This window comes from Pipistrellus hanaki (assembly GCF_964339955.1).
Source record: "Pipistrellus hanaki genome assembly, chromosome: 11".
NCBI classification, from domain to species: Eukaryota; Metazoa; Chordata; class Mammalia; order Chiroptera; family Vespertilionidae; genus Pipistrellus; species Pipistrellus hanaki.
This window is the reverse complement of record NC_140513.1, coordinates 2,544,925-2,566,041: the sequence shown is the minus strand read 5'-3', so window position 1 is coordinate 2,566,041 and position 21,117 is coordinate 2,544,925. Positions and strand designations below refer to the sequence as shown.

The 21,117-nt window shown below is 65.2% G+C and overlaps 2 protein-coding genes across 12 annotated transcripts in view; one reads left to right on the top strand and one right to left on the bottom strand.

The window, feature by feature from the left end:
- The first annotated feature begins 632 nt into the window (after positions 1-632).
- PRRT1B (proline rich transmembrane protein 1B) lies at positions 633-8,152 on the top strand. Of its 2 annotated transcripts, none has more exons than XM_084898666.1 (4): positions 633-805; positions 3,800-4,291; positions 5,410-5,553; positions 6,391-8,152. In XM_084898666.1, the coding sequence occupies exons 1-4, from the start codon at positions 796-798 to the stop codon at positions 6,672-6,674; spliced, it is 930 nt and encodes a 309-aa protein (XP_084754792.1). In that variant the 5' UTR covers positions 633-795; the 3' UTR covers positions 6,675-8,152. The 2 variants fall into 2 exon arrangements, with proteins under 2 accessions (XP_084754792.1, XP_084754793.1); XM_084898667.1 differs by having other exon boundaries at positions 3,800-4,287; positions 6,391-6,624.
- A 2,890-nt stretch (positions 8,153-11,042) lies between these two features.
- Positions 11,043-21,117, bottom strand: part of RAPGEF1 (Rap guanine nucleotide exchange factor 1) — a 94,067-nt gene continuing 83,992 nt past the window's right edge. For all 10 annotated transcript variants that reach the window (XM_084898638.1, XM_084898637.1, XM_084898635.1 and 7 more), the window contains 10 exons: positions 20,943-21,027; positions 19,510-19,602; positions 18,692-18,877; positions 17,937-18,021; positions 17,736-17,830; positions 16,488-16,566; positions 16,296-16,397; positions 15,034-15,131; positions 13,801-13,929; positions 11,043-13,322 (listed from right to left, as the gene is read on the bottom strand). In XM_084898638.1, coding sequence (XP_084754764.1) covers positions 13,172-13,322; positions 13,801-13,929; positions 15,034-15,131; positions 16,296-16,397; positions 16,488-16,566; positions 17,736-17,830; positions 17,937-18,021; positions 18,692-18,877; positions 19,510-19,602; positions 20,943-21,027 — 1,103 coding nt within the window. In that variant the 3' untranslated portion in view covers positions 11,043-13,171. The remainder of the gene's footprint in view (positions 13,323-13,800; positions 13,930-15,033; positions 15,132-16,295; positions 16,398-16,487; positions 16,567-17,735; positions 17,831-17,936; positions 18,022-18,691; positions 18,878-19,509; positions 19,603-20,942; positions 21,028-21,117) is intronic.

The following is a 21,117-nucleotide window of genomic DNA, read 5'->3' as shown; positions in this document are numbered from 1 at the left end:
CCGCCTGGGAAGGCTGGGGGGAAGGCTGGGAGGGGTAGGCAGGGGGAAAGCTGGGGGGGCAGGCAGGGGGGAAGGCTGGGGGGGAAGGCTCGGGGTCCCCGCTGTGTGGTCAATGCGCAGACCTGCCCGTTTTCCGTCTTCTGAGGGGGCCTTCGTGCACATAAACTTTCTGCTCAAACCGCTTCAAACACCCCCGAGGCCAGCTCCCTGCTCCAGTGGTGACTGTTCCCCGTTCCCTCTGCGGCCTCGGCGAGCGGGGAGAGGGAGGGCGTTAGAGAAGCGGGCGGAGAGGAGAGCTGTGCTCGGAGGCGATCGGCGGGAGCCTGCGGCCGGGGGCGCAGGGAGCTCCGTGCGGAGGCCCCGGGGCGCAGGGCGGGGCCGCGGGAAGGAGTAACTCCCGCTCCCGCCGCCGCGCCAGGTGCCGGCAATGGGACTGTTTGCTGCCGACGGCCCGGGGCCCGGTGCCCGGTGCCCGGTGCGCTGCCTTTGGAACCCGCACCGACTGCGCGGCCGGGGGCTCGCGTCCCTCCTTCCCCGCGGCCCCAGGGCCTTTCCGTGTCACCCCCGCCCGCCGCCCCCAGAGAGCCGCCCCCGAGAGCCGCCCCCCGAGCCCGGGCCTCCCCGCCGGCGGGGGGCGGGAGCCACCTGTTGGCACCGCCGCCCGCGGTCAATTATTAACCGGGCGCCGCGCACCGGAAACCCGAGCCGGGAAAGCGGAGCCGGAGAGGGAGCCGGTCCGACGGCGCGGGAGGCGCCGGGCGCTGGGAGCTGTGCCGCCCGCTCCCCGCCGCCGCCATGGACGCAGGTGAGGACGCGGCCCTGTGCGCGCCCCCCGCCCCCGCCCGGGCCCGGGGTCCCCCCGCGGGTGGCGGGCGGGGCTCTCGCCGCGGCCCCTCCGGCTCCGCCCGGGGACCCGTCAGAATGGGGCGGGGAGGCCCGCGGAGAGCTGGGGCGGTTGGCCCGGGCCCCTCCAGCTCCGGTCACACCGGGGGTCCGGAAGGGGGGCCTCCGGTGGTCCTGGGGCCCCGCAGCCCCACCCCCCGGGCGGGCACAGGGGCTGAGAGCGGCCACTGGGGGGCGTTTGCACTCCCCTCCCCGCCCCCTCTGGCCGGGCTGCGCCCTGAGCGGGCAGGGCCCCTGGCGGGGGGGGGGCGCCCCCTGGTGGGGGGGGGCCTCCCCCTGAGGGCGGGACCCCCTCAGGGAACCGCGACGGGCCTGCCGGAACCCGGCCGGGAGGCGGAACCGGGACTCCCCTCCATCCCGCCGCGCCTGCCCCGGGGTCCGGCGGGGGGCTGGGCGGCGGGCGGTGCAGAGCGCGGCCTGGCCCCCGGGCCTCCTGGAGGGGCCGATGCCCTGGAGGGGCGTGTGCGCGGGGTGGGGGTGGCCTGGCCACTGGCACGGAATGGCTCTGACCGCCCCCCTCCCGCCGGAATGTCCGAGGCTCGAGTGTCCAGAACCCGAGAGCCCGGCGCTGGCAGCCCCGCCGGCGCTTATTTACTCGCTTATTTACTCGGAGGCTATCTCCGCGCCATCGGCCAGGCATTTGCCCCCGGGGCCGGGGAGCTGCGGGTTTTGTTCCGATAACTGGGGCAGGGCCGGGCCGGTCCCCTGGGGGACCAGTGTCTGAGGCTCGGGTTCCCTGCCATTAGGAGCCCTTTTTCTCGAATCTGCGAAATGGGGACAGAAAAACAACCGCCCCCAGGCTGCCCAGGCCTGCAGAGCCTCAGTTCGCGCTGTGTCCGCTGGCACCATTCTGTGATCGTTGTTTTTATTCGTTTTCGCTATCACCAGCATCCTCACGTCACACAGGAGGACAGGAGGCCTGGATGGCAGGTCATACAGCCCATCCATGTGGTGGCTCAGCTCCCTGGGCGACCGCAGGCGCTCAGTCCCACACACTGGGCTTGTCCACATGCCCGGCTGGCTGTGCGCAGGGCATGCTCAGAGGGGGCTGGCCTGGCTCACAGGGGCCTGGGCATGGCCACTGGCTGGGAGCTCATCACCGTCACCGTCAGCCAGGGGCACCCAAAGGCCCGCTGGCTCAGCCAGCAAACCAGGGCCCCAGCATGGTGGTGGTGCCTTATTTTATTTTGTTTTAAATATATATTTTTATTGATTTCATGCCCCCCACTGGGTATCAAGCCCGGGACCCTTCAGTCTGCAGGCCGACACTATCCACTGAGCAAAAGTAGCCAAGGCCATGTTATTTTCATTTTTAAATATATTTTTATTGATTTCAGGAAGGAAGGAAGAGGGACACAAACATCAATGATGAGAGAGAATCACTGATTGGCTGCCTCCTGCACGGCCCCTATGGGGATCGAGCCCATAACCTGGGCATGTGCCCTTGACAGGGAATCAAACCGTGACCTTCTGGTTCACAGGTGGACACTCAGCCGCTGAGCCTCGCAGGGCTGGTGCCTTATTTGAAACTCCAGCCTTTGTCTGGGAGGGTGAGGCTGGGAGCTCCTGGCCATGCTGAGTGTCTGACCAGGTCTACTGGGCAGGGCGGGGCTGGTTCCCAGGGGCAGGGATATTCAGGCCACCCCACCCTCCAGGAGACCAGCGATCCTGCTCCCCCTCCCCCCCCCCCACACACACACCGGGGTCCTCCTGGAAGAGCCCAGCGCTCTGGGTCAAACTTAGCCACAAACCTTCCTTAAGTGTGGACCTCCTCCCCAATAGCTTTGTCTATACACACACACACACTCACACACACCAGTCCTTATAGCTTTCATTACACACACACACACACACACTCACACACACCAGTCCTTATAGCTTTCATTACACACACACCTCTCTCACACACACACACACTCACACACCTCTCTCACATACACACACACAAACTCACAGACCTCTCACACACACACACACACACACACACACACACCTCTCACATACACACACACAAACTCACACACACACCTCTCTCTCACATACACACACACACACACACACACACACACTCTCTCACACACACACACACACACACACACACACACACCCATCGTCGTCTCTAAGTGCGTCTGGTCCAACGTGCTGGTTACGGCCAGTGTTTCCCGCCGCTCTGTCTGGATGGTGCAGCCACTGAAGTAAATGCTGGAGTCCAGGGTCTGGCGCCTCCTGAGCAGCTTCCCCAGCTCCCACCACGGCTCTGATGGGCTCAGCTCCCCTGCGAGCCCCGCTCCAGCCTGGGTCTCAGGACGCCTCTCTGGGGCGGCCCTGGGCCAGGTTTCCTCTTCCTCCATCCGCTGGGCAGCAGGGCCTGGGCTGGAGGCTGCCTGGCCCAGGGTGTAGGGCAGGGCCAGGGTGGGGCAGGGGCAGGGCAGGGCCGGGGTGGGGCAGGGGCAGGGGCAGGGGCAGGGCAGGGCTGGGGTGGGGTGGGGGCAGGGGCAGGGCAGGGCCAGGGTGGGGCAGGGCAGGGCCAGGGCCAGGGCGGGGTGGGGCAGGGGCAGGGGCAGGAGCAGGGCAGGGCCAGGGTGGGGTAGGGGCAGGGGCAGGGACAGGAGCAGGGCAGGGCTGGGGTGGGGCAGGGGCAGGGGCAGGAGCAGGGCAGGGCAGGGCTGGGGTGGGGCAGGGGCAGGGGCAGAGCAGGCCGTGCCCACAGCTGGCGCCCGGCTGTGACCCCAGAGGCACTGCGCCCTTTGAGCCCGTCCTGTCCGGCCTGAGCTCCGGGGGGAAAGGGGGAGCGGCCAGCACCGGCTTCTGCTCGGAGGGGTTACGGTGGGACTCGGGGCAGGGACCCACCGGGCCAGTGGCCTCTGGAGGCTCTGAGACCTGCCTTTCTTCCCAGGAGCGGACACAAAAGGGGGTGCTGGCCCTGAGGGCCCCGAGGACCCCCCGAGACCCGAGCTCCCGCAGCTCCCGCGCCGCCCGCAGCTCCTGGAGGAGGACGGGGGGCCCAGTGAGGAGGCCCCCGCGGACCAGGGCGGCGCCCCGGCCCCGGCCGTGCCCCCGGCCGACCCCTCGGCCCCGGCCCCGGCCCCCGCCCCAGCCCCGGCCCCGGCCCCGGCCCCCGCCCCGGCCCCGGCCCCCGCGGAGGGCGATGCCAGGCAGGGGCCCAAGGCGGCCGCGGGCGGCATCCCCAACATCGGCTTCGTGGGCGAGCCCCCGCCCTACGCGCCGCCCGACCCCAAGGCCGTGCACCTGCTGTACCCGCCCTTCCCGCCGGGCCCCGTCCTCTTCCAGCCCGCGCCCGCGCCCCCGGCCCTGTACCCGCCGCCCGCCACGCCGCTCTACCCCGCGCCCGCCCCCCCGCAGCTGTTCGCGCCCTTCCCCATGGTGAGTGCCACCCAGCCCAGCCACCCTGCTGGATGCCCGCTCTGTGTCCCCCTACCCCCCCACCTCTTACCCCCTCCCACCTCTTACCCCCTCCCACCTCTTACCGCCCTACCCCCCTTAACTCCCCCTCACCCCTCACCCCCTCACCCCTTACCCCCCCACCCCTTACCCCCCCACCTCTTACCCCCCCACCCCTTACCCCCCCCACCTCTTACCCCTCACTCACCCCTTACCCCCCCACCCCTTAACCCCCTCACCTCTTACCCCCCCACCCCTTACCCCCCCACCTCTTACCCCCCCACCTCTTACCCCTCACTCACCCCTTACCCCCCCACCCCTTACCCCCCTCACCTCTTACCCCCCCACCCCTTACCCCCCCACCCCTTACCCCCTCACCCCTTACCCCCCCACCCCTTACCCCCCTCACCCCTTACCCCCTCCCACCTCTTACCCCCCACCCCTTAACCCTCACTCACCCCTTACCCCCCCACCCCTTACCCCCTGCTCACCTCTTACCCCCCCTCACCCCTTCCCCCTCCCACTCACCCCTTATCGCCCTTTCTGACCGCTCACCTCTAACCCCCTTCCCCAACCCCCGTCCTCACCCCTATTCGTTCAGTCTTCCCTCCCCCACCCCGGGGGTGGCTCACAGACATTAGAAGTCGGGTACAGCTGGGCCTGGTGCCCGGAGGGGAACAGGAAAGGGAGCCCAGGAGGCGCCCAGAGTGGGGGCCCTGCGGGTTCTGAGAGGTGAGGCGAGTTCAGGCGGAACGGAAGGCGCTCGGCAGAGGGTGCTGCTCAGGCGGAGGAGCCGGCCTGCGGGCCTGGGAATGGGGTCAGCTCAGTAGGCGATCCATTGAGGGCCCGGGGCCTCTGGAAGGGGATGATCTATCGGAGCTTTAGAATAAACCACCTGCTGCCTTAGGACAGCAGAGCAGGCCCCTCCCGCCCCCCCCCCCCCCGGGGCGGGGAGCCCCTGGGGACGGGACGGTGGTGGCTGGACCCTGGGCTGGACGGGCACCTGGGAGCGCACCGCCCTGGTGACCAGCCGCCTCACCGTGGGGCTGGGGGGGGGTCCTCCCTCGGGTCGGGCGCTCCCTCAGCCGTGGCCTCTGCCCGCAGTACAACGGCCCCCTGGCCGGCGTGCCCGCGCCTGCCACCGTGGAGCACAGGCCGATGCCCAAGGACTACATGATGGAGTCGGTGCTGGTGACCCTCTTCTGCTGCCTGCTCACCGGGCTCCTCGCCATCGTCTACTCCCACGAGGTGGGGCAGCCCGTGCACCTCCCAGCATGCACCGGGCCGGGCGGTATGGGGCCCCTCGCCCAGGAGCCGGGAACTGGGAACCGGTGCCGTGTCCTGGGGCCCCTGCCCCCGCCGGTGGGCACCTCCTGCCCCTCGGCTCCGCCCACACTCCAGTCTGGGCTCCCACAGCTTAGGACGCTGAGTGGCTGCCGAGGCCCAGGAGCTGCCATCCCGTGGGATGGGGGTGGGGGGCTTGTGTGCACCTTCCCCCCACTCATCCCTCTTACCACCCGGCTGCCCGGTCTCTCACCCACTGCCCACCCACTTATCACTCACCCTGCCCCACCATCTCTCCATCTGTTCACACCCTCCCCCCCACCCCCAGCCCAGCCACGGCCCTGAGCAGTCAGGCTCTGGGACTGCCATGCCAACGGAGGGTGTTCTCACAGACAGAGCAGGCAAGCCTCTGGGGTCTCCGCCCGAGGCTGAGCTGGCCCCGCCCCCCAGCCCGGACTGTGGGGAGAAGGCAGCGCTCAGGACAGCGCACAGGTGTCTGAATTCTGGCCCCGCCGCCAGCTGTGTGACCCTGGGACAGTCACTTCACTTCTCCGTACCCGTTCCCTCATCTGCCAAGTGGGGGCAACCAACATGTGGGTTGTGGTGACGATTGTGGAGACCAGGGCGAGGTGTGGAGTGTGGGGTGTGCCGGGCCCATGAGGTGCCGAGAGCTGGTGCCACCACCTGATTGCTCCCGGGCAGGCCCCAAGCTCCTCGGGTGCCAGTCTCCCCGTCTCCCTGGGGCCTGGCCCGATGGGAGGGAGTGGGGCGGGGGCTCACCCTCGCTCTGTCTGCTTGCAGACCCGCTCGGCCCTGAGCCGCGGAGACCTGGCCCAGGCGGAGGAGGCCTCCCGCAAGGCCCGCTCCCTCGTGCTGTTCAGCCTGCTCTTCGGGGTCTTCGTGTCCACCAGCTGGGTCATCTACGTGCTGGTGGCCCTCTACCTCCCGTGAGGGGGCCGCTCCGGGGCGGCAGGGGCCGGGCCTGCGATCCCCGCTGGGGCCAGAGGGGACGGGGAGGGGGGGGCTGGGGGGGGGAGAGGGAGGGATTGGCGCGCTCAGCACACCTGTGGCTGTCTCAGCCCTGAGGGGCCTGGGGGCCCCGGAAGCCCCATTTCCTTGGTGCCTCCTCCTGAGGTTTTCCTGGGACTGACCGGCCCGAGGCCCCTGCCTTCACCTTACCCCCAGGAGACCGTCGAGGGACCAGAAGTCTGTGGGCTCAGCACCGCGGGGGTGGGGCAGGGCACCGCACACGGGGCCTCCTGCCCCAGCCTTGTCGGTTGGTCAGGTCTGTGGGTTCGGGTCCCCATGGGGCTGGTGGGCGTGGCTTCCGCCCCCAGTAGCTCCTGGCTGGTAGGTCAGGGCCCTGTCCCATCCTAGGACAGACAGGCTCTCATGCTGGCCCCGCGGCACCCAGAAACCAAGGCCACGCATCTGTTTCCTCATCTGCAAAGTGGGGGCAACAGCTGGACCCCCCTACACCTCCCCCTTGGACTCACCAGCAGGGGGCACTGTGACCGACAGTAACTTCCTTGGCTGGTCAGTCCGCAGCCCCAAGGACAGTCCTGACCTTTAGGGCTTCTCGCTGCTCAAGGAGACTGGGCTCTCCTCCTCCGTAAGGGGCCGTAGCACAGCCTGCCCTGGACCAGTGGGTGCCAGCAGTGCCGGTTCCCATAGGGCCTTCCCCAGCCCGAGGGGAGGGCAGGGCAGGGTGAGCGGCAGGGCAGCCAGGCGCCTCCCACTCTGCAGCTGGGAGGCCGCTCACTGAAGGGCACTCCCTGGGAGGGTCCAGAGCTTTCACCAGATTCTCAAGGCGGCGCCGGTGACTCAGGTGACAACCGTCTGCACGGAGAGGAGGGAGGCCCGCTGAGCCGGAGAAGACCCGCAGCTCGTGTTAAACCGCCTGCTCCCTGCGCCTCTGGGTGCTGCCTGCACCGGGCGGAGGAGACGCCCGCACAGCCCTGGAGATGCCGGGAGCTGGACCAGGACGTCGGTGATGCAGACAGCTGTCACTCGCATGCAGGTACCCCCTGGGCTCTCCCGTGAGGCCCAGAGGAGGAGAACTGTGGAGGATGTGCGGGACCCACAGCGGCAGCCACGCCCACTGACCTAGGTGACCTCCGAGGAGAGAATCCTGCCTCCGCCTCTCTGTGGGGTCGAAGGCCGGGCGTCTTCAGAGGGCAGCTCAGAGTCAGGAAGGGGGAGCGGAGAGTCCGCATCTCTGAGGAGCTCCCGGGGAGCAGAAGCGAAGGAGCCAGCTGGACATAGCACATTAAATGGGGAACTACTAACACCATTAGAAACCGTTATACAGTGCCATCCATGGCGGCCCCTAGCGTCTCTGCTATTCCACATTGTGTTAAGGTTCTAGCTAACGTAAGAACAGCTAAGTGAAGTTTGTGATGTGAAACCTGCAGTCTGTCTGTCAAAAGAGACAAAATGATTTTCTAGCTGTAATATCCAAGAATCAATGAAAAAATTAGAATACCTCAGTAAAATAGTTGGATATAAAGTAAATGTGATAGTCATTAGCAATAATCAGTTAAAATGGAAAAAATATTAAAAATTCCACTCATAGTAGTGATAAAACAATAAAATCTAGAAATAAGTTTGACAAGATGATCTGGGCCCAAGTGAAGAAATGACTTTTAATTATACATGTAACTTTATATCTACAGCAGGTCCCCAAATGCATATACACATTAACGGCTGATAGCTCAAATTTGAAAATGAAACTTATTCTAATAAATACTACTCAGAGTGTGTATCTACATTTTGGGGGACACCCTGTATATATAAAATTGAACAAAATACTTGGATAGAAAGATGTAATATAAGAATATGTAGCATTTTTAGAGATTTAATGAAATCCGAACAAGAAAACTGATTTCTTGTTTTAAAACTATAACACAAGTTTTTAAAAACAAAAGGGAAATGTGTAAAAACTGACAATTTTTTAGAGAATTGACTGAGGGGACTGTCTTCCCTGGACACCAAAGCTTATCACAGAGCTACAACCCCTGACAGCATGGCCAATCGGACACAGAAGACGTCCCCAGTGTGTGTGGGAGTTACCACCCCATCAAAATGGCCTCTTACCTGAGCGGGTGAGGAGGGCTCAGAATAAGAGTATGGGATAACCCGCACTCCAGCTGGCTTACAGAGCTAGGGGGAGGGGAGAGAAGATCTCACAGAGCCCAGGAGGGTCCGTGTAGCTCGGTGCTGGGGAGGCCCCGGGAATCTGGAAAGCCAGAGAGGGAGGGACCGAGCGATCCGAGTCCCACAGAGTCAGAGAAGCATCGCTCGGGGCCAGAGTGGGCCGGGTCCTTGCCAGGCTGGGCAATGTCAGGAAGGCTGTGCCTCCCTGGTGGGAAGCAGACTGGGGGGTCTGTCCGTGATGTCGTGCCATATACTTACGTGCACACACGTGCGAAGGACAGTGAAAGGAAGCTGCGGACTGCTGGCAGAGGCTGCCCCGGAACTAGGAGCGGTTGCACTACGCAGGGCTGACCTTGACGATGGGATCCACACGTGGTGGTGTTAAAGGTGCCCGAGGAGAACGTGCTGCCTGTGGACTCGGTGGGCCATGTTTGGGCTCGACGTCGTGGTGAAGGACAGTCCTCCAGAGGCTCAGTGAAGGGAGGGAGGGGCTGGGGCACCGTGTGCAGGAGAGAGCGGCTGGCACAGGGTGAGAACGTCTGTGGGGAGCTGTGTGGCACAGTGGTGCGTGCCGAGTGACGAGGGAGGCTTCCCGGAAGCCGAGGCGTACCACCTTAGCCCAGGGCGCGGCTGCCCTCTGGGGGAGGCTGTGGGCAGCGCAGTGGCTCTGACGCGTTTCTCCGATGACTAGCAACACAGCCTGTCACCAGCTCTCTGGATTCTCTGTCTGACGTGCCTGCTCAAGCTGGCGCCGTTCTTGAAGTCTGGCCACGGAGGTGGTTCTGAGTGTCCTTCCTTCACTGCTCACGGCCTTCGGGGCGGTGAGGCCGTGCTGAGATGTGTGAGCTCTGGGGCAGCTCAGCCGGCACAGCTCCCTCTTCGTTCACGCCGAGTCCAGGGTGGGCGGGGGGCGGGGGGGGTCTGGGTTCCTCCACTCGGGACCCTGCGTGCCAACCCCTGGAGTCCGCCGCGGCTGGGAAGAGGCACACCCACACTCTGCATGTTGTTCTCCAGACTCCCAGTGCCAGTGAGCTGTACGGTATTTGTCTGACTTCAGCACCCCCTCTAGTGTCCATGCTGTGCAAATGGTCAGACTGTCTCCTGCGGGGCTGAGCGGTGGCATTCCGTTGTAGACATGTGCCAGGGCTCTTTTATCCACTCGTCCTGTGATGGCACGTGGGCTGCGGCTAGATCCCGGCTGTTGTAAATAACGCTACAGAGGACATGATGTCTGGGGTTTCTTCGGATATTTACCGACAGGGACCGATGGGTGAAAGGCAGTTCCATTCTTAACTTTCCGAGGGGACATCCACCCCCCTTCTGCAGAACCGCCACAGCGGCCCGCAGGCCTGGACCTGGGACAAGGACTGGCGGGCCTTAGTGAGGGCAGGTGGGGGCCCAAGCACGTCGCCAACGTACGAATGTCGCTCCGTCCTTGCGTTGCGGATGCGCCCAATGGTCAGGGGGGACTGGTCTTCCCAGTGCCGGGCGGGGGTTGCTAAGGTTACGCTGGCGCTTCTGCGTCAGCACTCGCCTGTGATTTTCCCGCGCTGTCCTTGACTGGATTGGATGCCAAGATTGTCTTCTACTCACGCAAGGAGGCAAGCAGTGTTTCCCTTGCTGTTCTCGGGGCTTGAGGGAGACTGGCGCCGCTGTTACCTGTTATGCCTGTGAGCACCTGCTATCCGTGTGGACTTCACACCAGATCACCGTGCAAGGCCAAGTACCCCTTCTTGGCAGCACTTACCGTGGTTTGGTGTTCCCTCGTGTGACAGTAAAGAGGATGCAATGGGTAAAGCTGTTTGCAAAGTGCCTGGTGCCCACCTCATGCTGGGCGAGTAGTACCAGTGGCAACAGCTCAGCGGACACAGCTGCGACTGGCTGAGCTTGCGCGGTCGAAGCCGGGAGGGCCTTACAGCTGAGCAGCTGGGACAGAGAAGGCCCCGCGTACCCACGGCCACTGGCTGACGGGCTGCGGAGCCAGGACAGCCCATTAGCCGGGAGCCACGTCCCTCCAGCACCTTCCGAGCAGGCAGACTCAAGGCCCCAGGCCCGACCTCGCCGGGTTCCGGAGTGATGCGCCCGGGACAGCTGGGGTGGCCTGGGGGGGGGGGGGGGGCTGCTTCTCCCCCCGGGGACACCAATGGCACCGCGCCCGAAGCCAAGCCTTGTGCACGGACAGAGCCCTCAGGGGCGGACGGAGCGCAGGCCTCTGACAGGGGCTAGTGTGGGGGCCTCACCCCAACAGCAGGCAGCAGGAGGAGTGCAGAAAGGGAAGAACCATCGCGGACACGAGGGGCACACGGGCAGGTGGCTGCGTCTGTTTATTTCCTCATATAAAAGTACACACTGAAATGTCTGCGGGGAGACCCCTGTCCCCGTTAGTCGGGAAGATATATTACAATGTAACACTGGGGGGAGGTGCTCCTCAGGTTAGGTTTGGCTCGGACACGGCGCCCGCCTGCCCTCCTGGCTCTACCCACTGCAGGGCACCCGACCGCCCTGCCTGTCTGTCTGTCCTGAAGATCAAGTCCCACACGCTGTCCCCAAGACCACAGCTCACGGCAGGCTGCGGTGCTGGCTCGGGGTTTGGTAACTCCCGGAGCCAAGAGGAACGGGTGGGCAGCCCGCGGCCAGCAAGCTCACACACTGCACCTGCTGTCCGCACCCCGGCTCGGGCGCCGCTGCCCGGCGCCTGCCCCTCTGCGCAGACCACCGAGGGCGGGGGCAGGGCCCCCCCCTCCCACCAGCTGACACGCCTCATCCGCGAGAGGCCGGGTTTCTGGGGCCGGTCTTGGCCTGTGGTGCTCCCAAGTTCCCACGCCAGGAGCCCCGAGGGCAGCACAGCGGCAGAGCGGGCAGCTGGGGAAGACTGAGACAAGGACTGAGGAACGAGCACAGCCTAGAAACCACCCCACACTGCACTGCAGTAAACAGTGACTCACACACACTCTTAAATAGTAAAGTGACGTGTTCTGGCCGCGGCCGGCAGGACCACCGCCAGAGGGACCGTAACTGACATCTCAGCCTCCCCCTCACACAGGACAGACGGAGGCCAGGCAGCCGTGCTCCTGATAACAGCTCATCCAACCACGAAGGACTCAAAGTGACACGGCTTCTTTACACACACAATCTAGATCACCAACGGGTGTTGCTCTCTCCTGCTCTTTGTTCGGGGCTAAGCACTTAGTCCTGGAGTTTGCGTGACCAGGTGCCGACCCCAGGACAGGCGAGCGTCCACCGCGCAGCAGGGCGCAGAGGCAGGCCCATCGGAGCCCACGGCGCCTGGGGGCTCCGGCCGGCCCCCGGGAGCGGCCTGCAGACCTGGCCTCGATTGTCACCTCAGCAGCGAGCGTGGTTTGCAGGGAGGACGGAGAGCACTGTTCGCAGACGCTTTCCCGGCGGGCGGGCGAGCCTGCCCTGGGGTGTGGCTGGGCAGCCCAGACCCTGGCCTCCGAGGGACACCGTCCCTCCCGGGGGTGAGCCAACAGCAGGGGGGCCACCGGTGAGGAGTCCTGACACCCACAGGATGGAGCACGGTAGGAGGGGAGCCCATGGGCTGGAGGGGGCAGGAGATGGAGTTTAAGGCACACAGCAAGCGACAGGTGGGGGCCAGAGGCCTCCCCCTGGACAGAAACGCCCCTGTACTCCCCTCTCTCTGAATTAACTCACCCAAGAGCTACGAACCCAGCTCGGGTAAAATGCATTTGGATGGTAAAGTCCTCTCCTGCTCCAGCCTCCTCTTCCCAGCTCCCTCAGTGCCAGGTGATGGGGTGGGAGGGATAAGGGCACAGAGAGGGCAGCCACTGCTCCTTACTGCATGGCCAGCAGCCCGGGGGCCCGCAGGCTGAGGGCGGTGCTAGGGGCCAGTACCTCCTGAGCTCGGCTGCTGAGGCCACCTGTCGTACCTAGAGGGCCAGGCGGGCAGTGCCCCACCCGCCACCTTAAAAAGCAGGGCTGGAGAGGAGAAGCCCAGCTAAGCCTGCTCTGCTCTCTGCCCACTGAGCTAACTGTCCCTTCTCTCACGGTCCCGGGTGCAGCTCCAACAGGATCCTGAGCCTCCACTTATTCCTCATTTCAGCAGATCCGGACCCTGGAAGTCAGGGAGGGCAGACTCCGCGGCTCCCAGTGGGAGGGGATCAGGCGGGACGGGAGGGGGAAGACAGACGTGAAAGCAGAAACCAAATGAGAACACCACCAGTTCACAATCGGCAACGAGACCTGCCTGCTGGCTCCGTGCCGGGCCGTGGCTCCGCTTGTGGGAGGAAGGAGGCAGGAAGCTGCCCGCACTCGGGGCTCCTGCCCGGCTGGCCCCCTGGCTGGGGCCGGAACCGCGCTGCTGCCACACACAGGTCCAAAGTCCCTTCGGGTCTCGGAGCCGCACTCTGAGCCTCTGTGAGCGTCCGCCTTGCTCACGCTGCTGCCCTTAGGTCTTCTCCTCCCGGTCTGTTTTCCTCCTGGTTATGTTCCTGGGCTTGATTTTCAGGGAGAGTTCCCAGAGGGCCTCCTCGGCCAGGTGGTCACTGAAGTCATTGAAGAAGTTGATGATGTCGTCGTTCCTCCGGATGTCGTAGTGCCTGTGGGGAGGAGGCAGCCGGTGAGCGCCCACGACCGCTCGAGGCCCCCCCACGCCCAGCCAACCGCTGAGGCAGGCGCCCTCGGCCCACGGCCTGCGGGGGGTACGAGCTCTCCCACACTAGACCCTGAAGCTGGGCCCTGCTTCCCGCAAGGTCTCCCCAAACAGCACCCCTGCCGCTGGCTGCCCTCTCAGGTGCTGCAGGGAGACCTGCTCCTCAGGCCCACTCGTGCCGAGGCCCACCCTGGGGGCCGCTGATGGTGGGCCCACCCACTATGGCATCCGGTGGGCCACAGTGTGCCAGCAAGACCAGCCACCAGCTTCCTGTCTGGGAAAAGGGGACGGGCTGGCTGCCACCTGTGTGCAGACCTCGGGCCATCCTGTGCTGAGCCCCGCGGGCCCTCTCTCTGGCCTCCTGACAGCCTGGTCCTTGCCACCTCCCGTCTCTGCTCAGGCCCCGGGGCCGGGGGTGCACTCACGCCTGCTGGAAGCAGCGCATGCCGTCCAGGATGTTGAACTGCTGCCACCGTTTGGAAAAGTTCACTTTGCCGTCAATGTAGTCTGGGTTCCCCAGGTGCACGAAGGTGAGGTCCTGCAGGATGAGCCCCCTGGAGGACGAGAGCCCCGTTACCCTCAGGTGACTTGGAAGGTGGCTGCCGCCCAGGCAGGCTGGTTGAGCCACAGGACAAGCCAGCGCTGATGCGGCCCCGGCCCCGGGGCGGTGCCTGAAAAACTATAAAGCCACCAGCGCTCCGAGAGGCATGTGTTTTCCCCAGCGGAAGTCCCGGCTCCCAGACCCTGGGTCCCGGGAAAGCCAGCTCAGGTCCCGGAGGAGCCTCGGAGGCCTGCCCGCTGCAGAGGCCTCGGTGACCGTCGGCCTGAGAGGCCTGTCGGGGACCTGGCTGCTGCAGCAGAAGCCGCAGAGAGTGGGCTTCCTCACGTAAAGCTCATAAATGAACAGGACCCCACGCTGGGAGTGGGCGGAGACAGAGGCCTCTTGTTAGCAGGTGCCTCCAACACAGGACGCGAAGCCACGTGACCAGTGATGGCAGTCCCTCCACCTGGGAGGCCCTGCCTGAGGGCCCAGGGACCCGCTACCGAGCGCCCGGGGAAAGAGAGTAGTGTAGTGAGGCCGGGAGGCTGGAAGGGGAGTCGGCTGTCTGATCTTCGTTTCTGAGAGACATCCCATCAGACGCTCTGACTCTCCCACCCCTTTCAGAGACTGTGCCCACTAGCCTACTAAGCTCCGATAAGACCTGCAACAGAAGCCTGTCTAGCTTTCATTTTCCGCCACTTCCTGCATTTACTGACCACAGGATCCCTTCCCAGGAAACACCTATGGACTCCCTCTGCCAGGGCCACATGGGGGGCACGCTCTCTGAGCTGCTTCATGCCCAGTGCTCTCAGGGTTGCCGGGGTGACCGGGGCTGAGTTTGAGGCCTGCTGGAGCATGGCACAGTGTACTGCGGGAGAAGGATGCTGCCACCGGTCTGCGCTGCCTGCAGGCCAGGGAGAAGGGAACAGGGCAGGGGGACGGAACCTTTCCACTGGACCCCCCTGTTCTGCTTAAAAGTAACAGGCTCTCCGTGCCGCACAGCTCGGAGATAAGACAGTACAAACGTCCTGGGGGAGCCCTTAGCGCGGGCTCCTCAGGGCGCCCAATACCGCACCCCCAGAGCAACCGAGGGGCAAGCGGGCAGGGGTCTACTCACAGGTACGGGATGCACGGCGGCTCCACCTCCGAGAGGGCGGCCCGGTAGGCGCGGAAGGAGGACGAGCTGTCAATCAGTGTGCAGTACTCGGCCAGGCCCTGTGCAGGACGGGGAGTGTGAGCACTGGTGTGTGGGCCCCGCCCCTCCTCGCAGACCAAGTTGTCACCTACCCTCTGCCAGTGCTTGAGGGCACCCACACACACCAACCCAGAACCGGGCTCCGCTCTTCAGGGGCCACTCCCTGGAGCACCCTGCAGAGGTGCTGGGCCTGCTCGGCCCCCGTCTCCTCCCCGTCAGCACCCACGTGTGCATAGGACCCGGACCTCGGGCTCCCGCTGGGCTGTGCCCGACTGCAGCCCCAGTGAGCCTCTGAAGCCCACCCTGTACCACCATCCAGCTCCGAGCCTTCCTTCGTCCTCACTGCTCTCCAGGCCCAGTCCGCCGGCTGGCAGGTGACCTCACTTCACCGCTCCGGCACGCAGCCTGGGCTCTTATCTGCGAGACTCAGCCGATCCTGCCTTTCTGCCTGGCGGGCGCCTCTCACTGGTGGTCACCTTCTCCAAGAAGCCCCCCTGCCTCCTGAGGACCTCATGCTTTCCTGGGCCAACTGGTGCGGACGTCCCACTTCTCCAAACAAGACTGTTTCTGTCCTGTCACCTCCAGGCAGCCCTGGGCGGCCCAGCCAGAGCCCAGCCCTGGGGCTTGTCCTCCATATGGATAAAGGTCCAGTCCCTTGCCAGGCCCCCAAGGCCACAGTGATCGGGGCCAGTCCCCACAGCGACATGGCCACTGGCCACACTGATCCTGTCCCGCTGCCTGAGGCGCCAGCACAGTCTGTGCTCTCCACTGGCCCTGATGGGCATTCCCCTCCCTTCCCAGGAGGCTGCTCCTAGGGTCTGATCTCACAACACTTCCCCGGGGGCCCCTGACCCAGGCTCACTCAACACCCCTTTCCCTGTAGCACTGACCCTGAAAACCCAACAGCATGTCTGTCTGTCCACAATGCCCGCTGCAGCCGCCCAGAGCAGGCCTTCGAGAAGCGCAGGCCGAGGGCAGGAAGGAGCAGGTGCATCGGGTCCAAGGCCCGGCCTGCGGCGCAGGCTGCAGGGCGATGTGATGTGACACCCGGCACCAGCCACGCCCCTCAGGGCCCAAGGACTGCGGTCAGGGACTAGGGCAGGCAGGGCGGGCTGTCCCTGCCACACACAGGGCACTGGCAGAGCAGGCACCAGCCCAGGTCTCCATTCCTGTCCTGCGCTCACCTCCGAGGTCTGCTTCTGCCACTCGAGCCTACGGATGGGCGCCGAGTCCAGCGCCGAGAGGATGGCCAGGTAGGAGTTGAAGTTGTTGAGCTTTCGTAAGTGCTGCGGAGAGAGGCGGGCCGTGAGGGCGGGGCGGGGGGAGGGGGGAGGGGGGAGGGAGGGCGGGGCAGGGCTGAGGGGCAGGCTCGGCACCTTCATGATCTTGATGAACTTGAGCAGCAGCCGTTCCCTGTCCTGGGCCTTTTCCTGCAGCATGATGATGGAGCGGACCCTGCAGGGACCGGAGGGAGAGCTGAGGGGACTGCACTCCCGCAGGCCCCTGTGGGCCTGGTGCAGATGGCCCTGCCGGACGCTCCATGGCTGGCAGCGAGTGCCCTGGGCTTGGCAGCACCGACTGTAGCCCCTGTCTCGGCTCTCAGCTCACAGTATCCCACGGGCCACAAAGATCTGGTGGCTGGTGCCCAACACCAGGATGGGGCCCTCTGACGGTGTGCCCCTGAGGATGCCAGCAGAGCTCTCCTGGGCAGAGCTGAGCCAGCCCCACTGGGTGGACTCAGCCTCAGGACCAGCTCGGCGGGGCAGGCCACCTTGCCAGACATGGACGGGGGCACTGCTCAGAACTCAGCGCCAAGGCCAGGCGAGGGCCAAGGACTCATGGGACCCGGACGCCCGTGGTCTCCCCACAGCCAGGCCAGTCACTGGGAGGAAGGGTCCCCTCTGCTGGGCCCCTTCTGCCCCATGGGAGGGCACCTGCACTGATCCACCTTGAGGACTGTGGTCTGTGGGGCCCACCTCACCCCTCCTAGGCAGACCCCCAGGGGCGTGCTGGGAGCCCTCTGTGCCCAGCACAGGGTGGGTCTGAGGCCAGGCTCAGGGCCATCCGTGTGCCTACAGACGACCGTGCCCAGTGTTGGGGAGGAAGGAGGGAAAGGTAGGGTGACCTGATTTCTCGCCAACAAGCAGCCCGTGGAGCACTGTAAACATCTTAGCGCCCCTCGGTGGCAGCGAGGACCGCACGGCTGCCGCGCCCTGACCACCTCTTTGGTGCTGAGGCTGTGGGTGCTTTTGAGTCCTGTTCCGTGTTACATCATTAACACAACCTGGGCTCCGCTTTGCTGTACGGATAAGGGCCACACAGAAGTACCCATGGCCACCGCTCCTGCAGGCCCACCTCCGGGCAGTCAGTGTGAGGAGCCCTGAGGCTGCCCGCCTGGCAGCGGGGACACTGCAAGGACCAGTGCGGGGGGCACATGTCACCCGCGCATGCAGACGCTGCCCTCGCTCCAGGACCCTGCCCTGCCGCGCGGGGTCCGCAACCAGCTCTGCTCTAGGTGCCCTCCTCTGCCGCCCGCTCCCAGTTAGCGGCCGCAAGGCTGAGGCGCTGAGGACGCAGCAGCGGAGCTCTGCCCAGGGCACCTGCCCGGCGGCCCCGGGCCTTACCAGTAGGACATGTTGTTGAAGTGCTCCGTGAACTGGGTCAGGTTGGGGCTCTTCTCCTCATTCTGCTCTTTTGCCCAAAGCAAAACCTCAGGAATCTGAAAAGGAAGTAGCTGGATGGGGCTGGACCTCTGGCTGGCTGACGATGGCAATTTCTCTCCTTCAGGGACAGGCCAGCCGCCTCGAGCCCTGCCCCACACGCACCTCTATTTTATAGAAGAGCTCGGCATCCAGCAGGGTCAGCTGTTCAGCGATTTCATGGCTGTGGAAGTCGTGCAGGGTCCCCGGCCTGGAAGACAGACGCCCAAGGTGAATGGACAGGGACAGCTGGAGCTGAGCGGGCTTGGAGCGAGGGCTGGAGGGAGTGACAGCTTGGACCCCGGTGCTGCCCTGTCTCCTGCCACTGCTGGCGGGTCCTCCAGGTCCCCTGTGAGCCCACGTACAGCTCAGCTGCCCGAGAACGCAGGGCACAGGGGGACAGAGGCGGTGCCATAGGAACGCAGGCGGAGACGGTCACTAACAAACATCTCTGGCTGGGGTAGAGGGGCAGGCCACAGACTAGAACCACATGTAGGGTCTGGGGCATGTTCAGGATGGCACAGCAGGGCTGGGGGAGAATTAACAGCTCCCCCTGAGTGCTGGGAAGGAATTAATTCAGAGCTGACCACAGTCCAAGGCACGCCCACCTGTCTCCTGCCCTGGTGAGCGGCCACTCGCCCTGGTGCCCCAGTTCCTGGTTAAAGGTATCTCGCCATGCAATATAACCCGGGCAGAGGCCCAGCGCTCAGGGAACCCGCCAGGCTGTCCCTGAGCCACCTCGCCAGGGCCTGGCAGAACTGGGGTGTGAGGCTGGGGCTGGGAGGTGCACTGAGGAAACAGGTGCAGAGGTGGCTGCTGGGCACAGCTCTCACCAGAGGGGCAGGGGCAGGATGGGCCTGGGCAGACGGCGGGCGGCTCACCTGGCTGCTACGCCCCTGGCGGCCAGGGGCTGGTCGGAGTTGGCGCACCGCAGCAGCTTCTTCTGGTCCACCTTGTCCAGGATGTTCTTGCGGAGCACGCGGGCCAGGCTGAGCTCCCCGCTGCACACCAAGCGGAAGACTAGCTCCATCAGCAGCTTCAGGATCTCCTCCGTCAGCTCCACCAGGCTGTGGGCCAGGCCATGAGGTGAGGCAGGGCCATGGGGAGGGAAGGCGCTGCTGCCGCAGGAGGGGGACAGTGCCCGGTCCTTCCACTCTCCCCAGCAAGCGCTGGGGTGGCCCAGGGGCAGCAAGCAACCACCGTCCTCTCAGCAAATGCTTGCTGGCCCCGGACAGGCCTGGCGGCCATGCCGGGCCTGGGCTGAGACAGACCCCAGGGAAGCCCTGTTCCGAGGAGCTCCTGGCTCTGCAGGGAGGACTCCCCAACGGCCCTGGCCCCTCAGACTAGCTGCCATAGGACGCCAGCACCGCCGTGCACGGCACTCGCCACGGCAGGAGGCTCAGGCCGGGCTGTGTGCCAGCAGAAGGGAAGCACCTTGAAGGAGGGGCCTGGCACTTCCTTCCCAGCCCGGGAGGCTGGCGTGATGGGTGCTGCCACTAAACGGCACTGCAGCCCGAACGCGAGGAGGGCAGAGCCTGGCCCCACCAGTACCGGGGCAGGGTCAGGGCTGGCCTGCGGGGACGGCGGCTCGGAGCAGGCTGGGAGCCCGTCCAGAACCGCGGTCACAGCCGGGGAGGAGCAGGCGGGATGGGGGGAGGGGCAGCCGCCCGAGGCCCGCGACCCGAGGCAGCGCACTCACCACAGCTCGTCCACCACCCGCACCAGCACGAAGAACGTGTTCTTGCTGACGCGCTTCTTGAACTTGTCGGCGAAGGGAGAGAACTTCTCGTATGTGGAGCGTGGGTTAAAGAAACAGCGTTCTCACACCGAGGGCTGTGGGAAGTGAGCGGAGGGCCGCCCTGGCCAGCTACCATGTGCCAGGGGTGAGGGGTGGGGGGCAGACCTCAGACTGTCCTTAGCCACGCCCTCTCCTGCCTGCAGAGCCGTCTCCACACGCCCGGCCCGGCCCGCCTGGCTGTCAGGTTCAACCGCAGTTACTTTCTGAAGCGCCAGGGGCTGCCTTGCTGGGCCTGGCGTAGAGGACAGAGGTCACACGCGGACGCCGAAGCCCCGGGGGGTGGGGGGAGGCGCAGTGCCCAGAGGTGTTTCCTGCCGCCAGTTCCCACATCTTCCCGGAGCCCAAGATCACCCCCCCACGCCGCCCCTCCAGAACCCCACCGCCCGCCTCCAGCCGGCCCGAGGCCGCGCTTTCTGCCTCGAGGGCCACCTGCAGGCCCTTCCCCGCTCTGCCTGCCGCTGCCGGTGACCCGGATGTCGAGAGGACGTGCGAATGCCTGCCAGCAGCCTGCCCAGCACCGGCGAGTGCTCAGCAACGGGAGTCACGACTACTGGCCACTTCAGGCCTGTGACAACTGAAGGTGTGAGGCTGGAGAGAGCCTGTGTCTGTGCACAGGACGGTCCACTGCAGGGCCGAGGGGCCAGGACCCAGGGCAAGGGCAAGGGGAGAGTGGAAGGCAGGCTGTGGGAGACAGGAGGCCAGCAGCGGAAGCCTGAGGGCACACAGGATGGAAGGGAGAGCTGGAACCTCAGACTTCCTACCCCAAGTGACAGCGCTGTCCAGCAGATGGCAGTCACAGGCTGCGACTGGAGGGCGTGGCCAAAAGGCAGTGGACCCTGGGCTGGCCCACTCTGCGGCAGGATGGGCCTTGGGCCAGGACTACAGGCAGTGGTCCTGGGAAAGGGTTCGAGGGGAGATGTGGAGGGGGAGCAGCCCATTCTGTCACGAAGGCGCAGTTGTCCACAGTCACGTCTGCCACCAGGCGGAGTGGCCACGCCTATCCAAGGCTGTTCACTTGAGTCTGATTCCCTCATCCCACACATTTGCAACCATCACCCCAGCGCCCTGGGGCTCAGCTCAGAAGCTGCAGGTGCCAACTTGCTGGGTCTCTGCAGGGGCCCCCAGGTTCCTGCCCTCAGGGCAGCAATTCTAATGGTCTGAGTCACCCATCACCGCCTGTCACCGCGGCCTGTCCCAGGCACTGCGCACCTCCCGCAGCCCTTTGGCAGGGGGAGGAGGCTCACAGAGGAAACCCTGCCTGAGGTCCAAGGCTGGACATGGGCCGCCTCTCTGCCCACTGCCCGGCACGGCCCGCGGTGAGCGGGGGAGGATATCGGTATTGCAGCTTCTTGATGAGCTCCTCGGGGGTGATGAAGGTCCGGTAGGTGGTCAGGAAGGCCTCACAGTACAGCACCAGATCTGGAGGGAAGGGTGTGTGGTTACGAGGTGGCTGCAACATGCCCCGCCTGGTAGACAGAGTTCACACCCCACCACTCAAAGGGCCTTGTC